General features: G+C 46.3%; 1 protein-coding gene across 1 annotated transcript; it reads left to right on the top strand.

The window, feature by feature from the left end:
• Positions 1–7,066: 7,066 nt before the first annotated feature.
• Positions 7,067–7,987, top strand: LOC134434674 (olfactory receptor 14J1-like; the record flags this gene model as incomplete). Its single annotated transcript, XM_063183311.1, has 1 exon — positions 7,067–7,987. A coding segment is annotated over exon 1 (921 nt), but the record flags the coding sequence as incomplete, so codon positions are not given.
• Between the last annotated feature and the right edge of the window lie 834 nt (positions 7,988–8,821).

Here is an 8,821-nt window from a genome sequence, read left to right as displayed (position 1 = left end):
TGGGTGCAAATCTGTGCCAGAGCCTCTGGGAGGTCCCTGAATGTCCCACGGGGAAGCACAGAGCTGCCAGAGCTGAGGAAATGCTGCTGGGTGTGAAGGTCCACCCGAAATAAATGGGTGACGAATGATTTTTGGGTGCAAAATAACCAACACAAGAGGCACAGGGGTTTTGCAGTAACAAATCAACAAGGTATAGTTTATTGATTATAACCACAGCTAAGTATGCGTTTGGTTAAGGGATCCGGGGAAGAGAAGGGTAAGACAAGGAAAAAGGGAGGAAAGAAGGTCAGGGAATGGGGTATAGCTACCAAAACGTGATGTCTTCGGGGTCCCGTCGCCGAAACTTGCTGGTGCACGTCTTGGGGAGTACTCAAAGGACAGTCGGGCCGAACCCCAATATATATACTGGTTGGGGGAAGGTAACTGAAATTAGGTTTCCATGGAGGGGAGAAGTCCATTGTTTTCATGGCCGAATGCTCACAGGTACGTTAAGTTTTCCCCCTCCCTGAGTTGGGAGGGAGTACAGTCCCAGTCTCTGGAAGGAGGTTGCCATGGGGGTGCCATGGGGGTGCCATGGGGGTGTCAATAGGGTGCCAGAGGGGTTCTTGGTTCCTTGACAAGGGGATTCGCATCTCAGTTGGTCTGTCACAGTGGTTGGAGACAGGCAAGAGGGGTCTTCTTATGGAGCGGAGGGGAACCACCCCAGAGCTCAGTCCAGCCAGATCAGGAGTTTGGAAGAAAGTCCAGTTCAATTGTCCAGAAAAGGGCAGCATGCCCCCTTCAAGTACAGCATGGTGTGTTCTGCAAACATCACTTGTGAACACAGTAGATAAGCAGGAGACTTTCTTTCCCAACCGTCTCAGCACCTTTAACCCTTCGGTAGTCTTTTCTCATGACAATTGTGAGGCAAAAAATGAAGGATTTTTGGATGGACTTCTACACGACCCCGTGACTCACGATTGTCTTGAGGAATCTTCATCAGCAGAGCTCTAGAGTGTCTTCGAAACTCGTTGCACGTTGGTAGCATAACCCCGGAAAAGTAGGGATGACAGGAGAGAGGGGATAAAAGGGGAAGAGAAGGAAAAGAAAAAGGGAAAAGGGGAACCAACAAACATAAACATAATTAATATTGATCATCATAACAACTTCACACGTGGTTATTTGTTACAACCATTTCAAAAATTATGATTAATTTTAACAATTTCAAAAAATATTAACTAATTAAAACAATATCATTTGTTTAACAATTTCAAAATGATTAAAACAAATCACAAATAATCAAAACAACAAACAAATCATAATATTATCATCGTCTTTTAAAATTATTTTCCAAAAATTAAAGTAACTTTCTGCAAATCATACTTGATATTTAAGAAGTTGTTCTAAAGCACATATGCTTGATTCATAACCGTTTCGTATCAAGTGTTTTGGGGGCATCTATTGTATCGAGTACATCAGCTAAGCGGTGTGCATTGACTACAGTTGACAATCTCTTAAGCTTTTTCATCATTCTCCAATTCAAAATGAATAGGGCTGCTGACAAGATAAAGCCAAGCGTAACTAGGATCAAAAGAACAACAATTGGATGGCACACACTGTTCAGAACACCTGTGGCAGTAGGTGACCACCCAAAGAGAGTATCCCACCACCTATGCTCAGCATCTTGCTTTACCCTCTCCATAACCCGGTGTATTTGTTTCACGTTGTGATGAACAGTCACCAGGGTCTTCTGTCCGCTCTCCTTGATTTTCTTGAGGATGTCAATCAGGTCTTGATGGAGCAATAGTTGTCTCACGAGGGTGAGGTTCATTCTAATAGGAGTGGGCATCAGCTTCTGGATCAGTGTGTAGTTGGATTGCAGTAGGTGGTGAGAAGTAACTGGAGCTCCATAAGAGAAATCGCATCCTACTATCTTAGTAAAGTTACAAGCACAAAAATTTGAATGATTCTTTGCATCTACTACAACATCTTCTACAAAGACAGAATCACATGTGGTTCTAAAGCATGCACAGCCATTGCCTATGTATATAAGAGCTGTCTGGGTATCCTCATGTGGACCAATCTTGATAAGACAGATATTTTGCTCTATGTCTAAACAAATATTTGATCTATGATTGCATTGCTTTCACAGATGAACTCTTGTTGTTCTTGGACAACACAAGTTTCCAGGTTAACAGTTTGCCATTTGTCATCAACCTGATGGGCCCATCCCCTATGTTCAGTAGGAGAGAGAACAGCTCCGTCATGGTTTAATCCTAATGCAATAACAGGGAAGACCAAATGTACAGAGGCATTGCGTATGGTTAGGACAAAAGCAGTGGCTGTGTTTGAAATGGGATCATAGGTAAAGTTCACCAGGTTCCACCAGGATTGGAATTCTCTTTCAAATTCAGTGGCACTGTCCCAGATTATTTTCCGAATTTCTGTGGGGAAGGTGCCTTCCTCGCCCTCTCTTATAATTGCAGCAGAGACAGATTGCATCTACAATTGTGCCTGGATACAGCTGAGGGCTAAGGAAACATTGTTCTGTGTAGCACTAAGTGCATCAATTACCAATTTGTGATCATCCACATTCACTCTTTCCCAATTTGGTAATATGCTTGATAGCAGTCTCTGGTGTGTTCGCAGAAGCCAATAAGAATGACTGCAGTAGTTGCTGTAATTTGGTCAAATCTCTAATTGTGACAGCCAATTTATTCAAGTTCAATTAATTTACATGTTATGTATAATATCATCACCTGGTGTTACCATAAGGGGAAGGAAAAACATTATTTCTGTTGTTCATCACTAGTGTTATCATGGTTTGTCAGGTCTTCATGTCCCTCGGAGTTCTTCTGAAAAAGTAAACACAACAGACTCTGCCACGAAGAGGCAGAAAAGGTTAGAACAATGGAATTGTCAGAGGTTTTGAACAGCAGTGGTACTTCCCCTACAGCAGCAGGGGGTCCACCAAAAACAGGTTGTCCAGGGTAATGCCCTGGGTTCTTGAAATCATCTGCTCCCTGTAGTGAAGGAATTGTGCTTGGAGCTGTCTGGCAAAAAGCAGTGATTTTGGAACACTGATTTACCCCCCATCTATAGTAAGAGGTGTGAGAAGTCCATTTAATCTTTTCACCTTCTGCCCTATCCTGCACACTTTTGACAGTAAAGTGAGAAACATTACCAGATTGAATTTCCTGTGGGTTTAGGAAAATCCCAAACCATCCCTGCATTGCTTTAACAGTATTATCTCCTGTACCTCTTTTAAAAGCATCAGCCTGGAGCAACCCAAATATAAACATAGCATAGGACTTGGTGTTAATACAGACAAGAAAGTAATTCTGTCCCTCACTTTGGAAAATACTCCAAACAGTTAACAGTTCCCCAACCTGGGCATTGTCCTGTTCCTCTCTGTTAGCGGAAGTGGGGGAGAGAGGAGGGGTTGCTTTAGTCACAGAGGCAGGTTTATTTTGGCTGCTACCCAAGCTCCCAGTTTCTTGGATTGCCCAGTTCTCCTTCACCTCCCTGGGAGCCAAGCCAACCACAAACACCCCTTCCCAGGTAGTGTACCTATTCTCAGCATCTTTGAAACCATAGGAATAAAACCCAACAGGCTTTGTCAGACCCTCGGGACCCTGCTGCCAAATGTTTACTGAAAGTTGTGAGGAGGCAAATCCCCACTCCACCTGAAAGGGGTCTGTAGGATAGATAGGGTCCAGTGCTTGGTGAGCTGTCACTTCAAGAATCAGCAATTGCAATTTTTCCTTCTGAGAAGAAGTCCAGTCCCATTTTATTCTTTTTCTCAGCAAGTCATAAAGGGGAACAAAAGGGTCATTCTGGTTACTAAGAAGTTTATCTGGTCTTTCTATAGGAGACAGAGCTACTATGGTTTTCTGAAGGAGAATTGCTGTAGGTTTAAGTGTTCCCGGAAGCCTTTGAGTTAAAGAGGTCATAATTTCAGGCTTTACAGGTGATTGGATTGGAGACTCAAAACCAGGAATTAATTTCTTTTCATGAATCAATTGCAGGCAGCCAGATTTGTGAATGTTTTCCAGGAGTTGGTCAGGGGTACCGACCAAAGGGTCTCTCCTTTCCAAGGGGTTGAGCCCCTCAGCCCAATGAGCTGTGTGCTGATTTGGGGACCATGGGATGCGTCTGTCTGCTGTTGTTAAGAACACCCCATGTCTCCAGCACCTGCTGGCTTCTTGTTCTGACAAAAGAATCTGATCTCCCCCAGTGAGAGACACTTGACAAATGTGTTCTGTTTTAATTAGAGGTTTTATGTTGTTACAGCAGTGTTTCCCACAATTTTTCATCAGGGTTAATTCTGTTTGAGAACAATTTTGACTAGAGTGAGGAGTTTCTTTCTCCTCTGTTTCTTTTGAGGAATCAGAGTTCTGTGAATTTTTAACATGTTCCTCTCTCAGGGCAGTCCGTAACAAGTTATTTACATTTCTTTCTTCATCCAATTGTTTTTGCAAAACTTCAACTAGGTTTTGGAGGGAGTCTATGATAGCATTTTCCTCACTTTTTCGCTTAAAGCGAGTTTCTATGGCTGCTGTGAGACAGGCACCCAAGACTGAGCAGAGGATGGTTTTATTTTTGCCCAGTTTAAATTTTGTTTCATGTTGCAAAGAAGATATTCTATCAATAACATTTTCTAAGTTAAACCAATTGCAGTTTGCCCATTCTTCTCCCCCCGGAGAAGGTGTGGCATTGTATTTAGCAAGCAGAGCATAAAATTCAGCTTTACCTTTTGCACTGAAGTTTTTAGTCATTTTGTGAGGGGACCAAAGCTACACCAGGGAGTTAAGTTACACAAATCACACAGCCTTTCCACTGTCCCCTTGCTTCCCTGGGTAGTTGATGAGACAGAATCAGTCTGGGAGGCCCTGTGAGGTTGCTTCAAATTTGTCTCTTCCTTCCCAGACAGTACAGATACACACTCACATGAACACATACACACAGAAATGTTTTCTTTGTGAGGGGACCAGAACCTAGAACAGGGAAAAAGCCACTCAGCCTTCGCTGGGCCACCCCTCGCTCCCTGTGTAGGTGAAGGGACAATATCTGTCTAAAAGGCACTGCTTAATTACTTCAAGTCTGCCCCTTCCCTTTTAGACAGTCCAGGTACAAAAAATACAGCAGTAAAAAACAGTAACAGGTTCAAATTCACCTCAAAAACAACAGTAACAGGTTCAGATTCAATTCAAATACAACAACAACAACAACAGTATCAGTATCAGTATCAATATCAGTAACAGCATCAATATCAGGATCAGGAGAAGTATCAGTGTCAGTGTCTGTGCCGGTAAAATCAGTATCAGTAATGACAGTAACGATTTCCCCTGCTTTTGCACCGAAAAATCTTTTGTGTCAATTCCGGAGCCTGTGTGCTCAATCGAGCATGAGATTTGGCTTTGGCGTGTGTAGTCTGTAAGAGGTTACAAACTACACAAAACCTGCAAAATCTCACTGGCTGCTGGAATCCTTGTCCGTGACGCCAATTATGTGAAGGTCCGCCCGAAATAAACGGGTGACGAATGATTTTTGGGTGCAAAATAACCAACACAAGAGGCACAGGGGTTTTGCAGTAACAAATCAACAAGGTATAGTTTATTGATTATAACCACAGCTAAGTATGCGTTTGGTTAAGGGATCCGGGGAAGAGAAGGGTAAGACAAGGAAAAAGGGAGGAAAGAAGGTCAGGGAATGGGGTATAGCTACCAAAACGTGATGTCTTCGTGGTCATGTCGCCGAATCTTGCTGGTGCACGTCTTGGGGAGTACTCAAAGGACAGTCGGGCCGAACCCCAATATATATACTGTTCTTGGCTGGGGGAAGGTAACTGAAATTAGGTTTCCATGGAGGGGAGAAGTCCATTGTTTTCATGGCCAAATGCTCACAGGTACGTTAAGTTTTCCCCCTCCCTGAGTTGGGAGGGAGTACAGTCCCAGTCTCTGGAAGGAGGTTGCCATGGGGGTGCCATGGGGGTGCCATGGGGGTGTCAATAGGGTGCCAGAGGGGTTCTTGGTTCCTTGACAAGGGGATTCGCATCTCAGTTGGTCTGTCACGGTGGTTGGAGACAGGCAAGAGGGGTCTTCTCATGGAGCGGAGGGGAACCACCCCAGAGCTCAGTCCAGCCAGATCAGGAGTTTGGAAGAAAGTCCAGTTCAATTGTCCAGAAAAGGGCAGCATGCCCCCTTCAAGTACAGCATGGCGTGTTCTGCAAACATCACTTGTGAACACAGTAGATAAGCAGGAGACTTTCTTTCCCAACCGGCTCAGCACCTTTAACCCTTCGGTAGTCTTTTCTCATGACAATTGTGAGGCAAAAAATGAAGGATTTTCGGATGGACTTCTACACTGGGTTTGCCAAGGGAGCCGAGAGTGTCCTTGGCACAAGGGAGTGCTTAGACCTTGCCCAGACACCTCTAGAGAGGGTGAGACATTCAGGGATCCCTCTGCTCTGGGCAGGGTCTGGTTTATCCCAGGGTGATCCGGGAGTGTGATTGTGCTCTGATTGCAGCCAAAGGTGCAAAGCCAGGGCAGTTGTGAACAAGCCCATCCAGCCCCTCACCTTCCCTGAGCCACAGGGAATCCTTTGCCTCTCACATCTCTCAGTGGCAAACTCTGAGTGCAGCAGGAAGGCTGGGGATTTCTGACCTCAGAGAGTCAGAAATGATGTGTGGGTAGGAAAAAATTCCTTAAACCAGCTCCTGCCATCTATTTCCTAAAAAACTAGGAGTGCAGATGCTACCAAGCCTGTCTTCATTCTGAGTGATTCCCCTGCCAAATCCTGAATATCCAGCATTGTCCCTCTGCCACATGGCCACAAACCTAGGGCAGTAGGGCAGGGATGGCTCCTTGAGGGCCCCCATGCACAGACATGGCTGCTCCTGGAACACTCAGCCAGCACAACTGGAGCTCAGGAAGGGACCTGGGTGAAGGTTTTCACAAACAAGGGTGGGTGAGTCCCAGTGGGACATGCTACAGGGAATGGCCCAGGTTTGGCTCCAAGCAGCCTCTTCTGACTTGTCAATGTCCATTCTATCCATGAACAGGTGCCCAAGTCCAGCCCCAGCAAATGTCCAACAGCAGCTCCGTCAGGCACTTCCTCCTGCTGGCATTGGCAGACACACGGCAGCTGCAGCTCCTGCACTTCTGCCTCTTGCTGGGTATCTCCCTGGCTGCCCTCCTGGGCAACGGCCTCATCATCAGCGCTGTAGCCTGCAGCCACCACCTGCACACGCCCATGTTCTTCTTCCTGCTCAACCTGGCCCTCAGTGACCTGGGCTCCATCTGCACCACTGTCCCCAAAGCCATGCATAATTCCCTCTGGGACACCAGCACCATCTCCTACAAAGGATGTGCTGCTCAGCTCTTTTTCTTTCTGTTCTTCATGGGAGCAGAGTATTCCCTCCTGACCATCATGTACTACGACCGCTACGTGTCCATCTGCAAACCCCTGCACTACGGGACCCTCCTGGGCAGCAAAGCTTGTGCCCACATGGCAGCAGCTGCCTGGGCCAGTGGCTTTCTCTATTCACTGCTGCACACAGCAAATACATTTTCCCTGCCCCTGTGCCATGGCAATGCCTTGGGCCAGTTCTTCTGTGAAATCCCACAGATCCTCAAGCTTTCCTGCTCACTCTCCAATTTCAGGGAACTTGAGCTTATTGCTATTAGTGCCTGTTTAGCATTAGGCTGTTTTGTGTTCATTGTTTTCTCCTATGTGCAGATCTTCAGGCCCGTGCTGAGGATCCCCTCTGAGCAGGGACAGCACAAAGCCTTTTCCACCTGCCTCCCTCACCTGGCTGTGGTCTCCTTGTTTTTCAGCACTATTATGTTTGCTCACCTGAAGCCCCCCTCCATGTCCTCCCCATCCCTGGATCTGGCCCTGTCAGTTCTGTACTCGGTGGTGCCTCCAGCCCTGAACCCCCTCATCTACAGCCTGAGTAACCAGGAGCTCAAAGCTGCAGTGTGGAAACTGATGACTGGATGGTTTCAAGAACATTAAACTGCTGGCCAATTTCTGCTAATCACTTGTAATAAAAGTAATCTTTGATACTTCTTGTTAGTTTGATTGTGGGGCTTTTTTTCCTTGAATTAGTTTTTTCATGTTGACCACAAAACATGTCAGTGTTTGTGCCATTTCTCATTTTGTGTCTGCATCAATGAGAAGCTGCACTCATGATGGCTTTAAACAAACTAAAGGTTGTCCCAGCAAAGTTTTCTGCAGAGATGCCCTTTTGTTGCCTTCTCTGGAGCTGCAGCTGCAATGTCTGTGTGCAGAGCTGGGGACAGCTCAGTGCTAGCAAAGCATCTCGGGTCCTGCTGGCCACACCATTCCTGATCCAGACCAGGAGCCATTGGCCTTCTTGGCCACCTGAGCACTCTGCTGGCTCATGTCCAGTCTGCTGTCCCTCTGTCCCTGTAGGTTCCTTTCTGCCTGGCTGCTGTCCAGCCACTCTTTCCCCAGCCTGTCGAGCTGCAGGTGTTGTTGTGGCCAAAGTGCAGGACCCGGCACTTGGACTTGCTAAACCTCACCTTGTTGGATTTGGGCCCTGGATCCAGCCTGTCCAGGGCCCTCTGCAGAGCCCTCCTATGCTTCCACTGATCAGCACTCACACCCAGCTTGGTGTCATCTGCAAACATGTCCTTGGTTCCATGGGGCCCCTCAGTGCCACAATGGCCTCTTGGTTACACCAGGTTCTTCCCTGTCACTCTGGTCTTCTTAGTTCCATGTGGCCCCAAAATTTGACAATTGTCTCCTTAATTTCATGGGGCTTCAAAGTGTCACAATGGTCCCATGTGTTCTCATTGGTGCTGCAGTTTCACA

This window comes from Melospiza melodia, unplaced genomic scaffold (genome assembly GCF_035770615.1).
Source record: "Melospiza melodia melodia isolate bMelMel2 unplaced genomic scaffold, bMelMel2.pri scaffold_45, whole genome shotgun sequence".
Lineage (NCBI taxonomy): Eukaryota > Metazoa > Chordata > Aves > Passeriformes > Passerellidae > Melospiza > Melospiza melodia.
The sequence above is the reverse complement of the archived record's forward strand: the minus strand, read 5'-3'. Positions and strand labels throughout refer to the sequence as shown.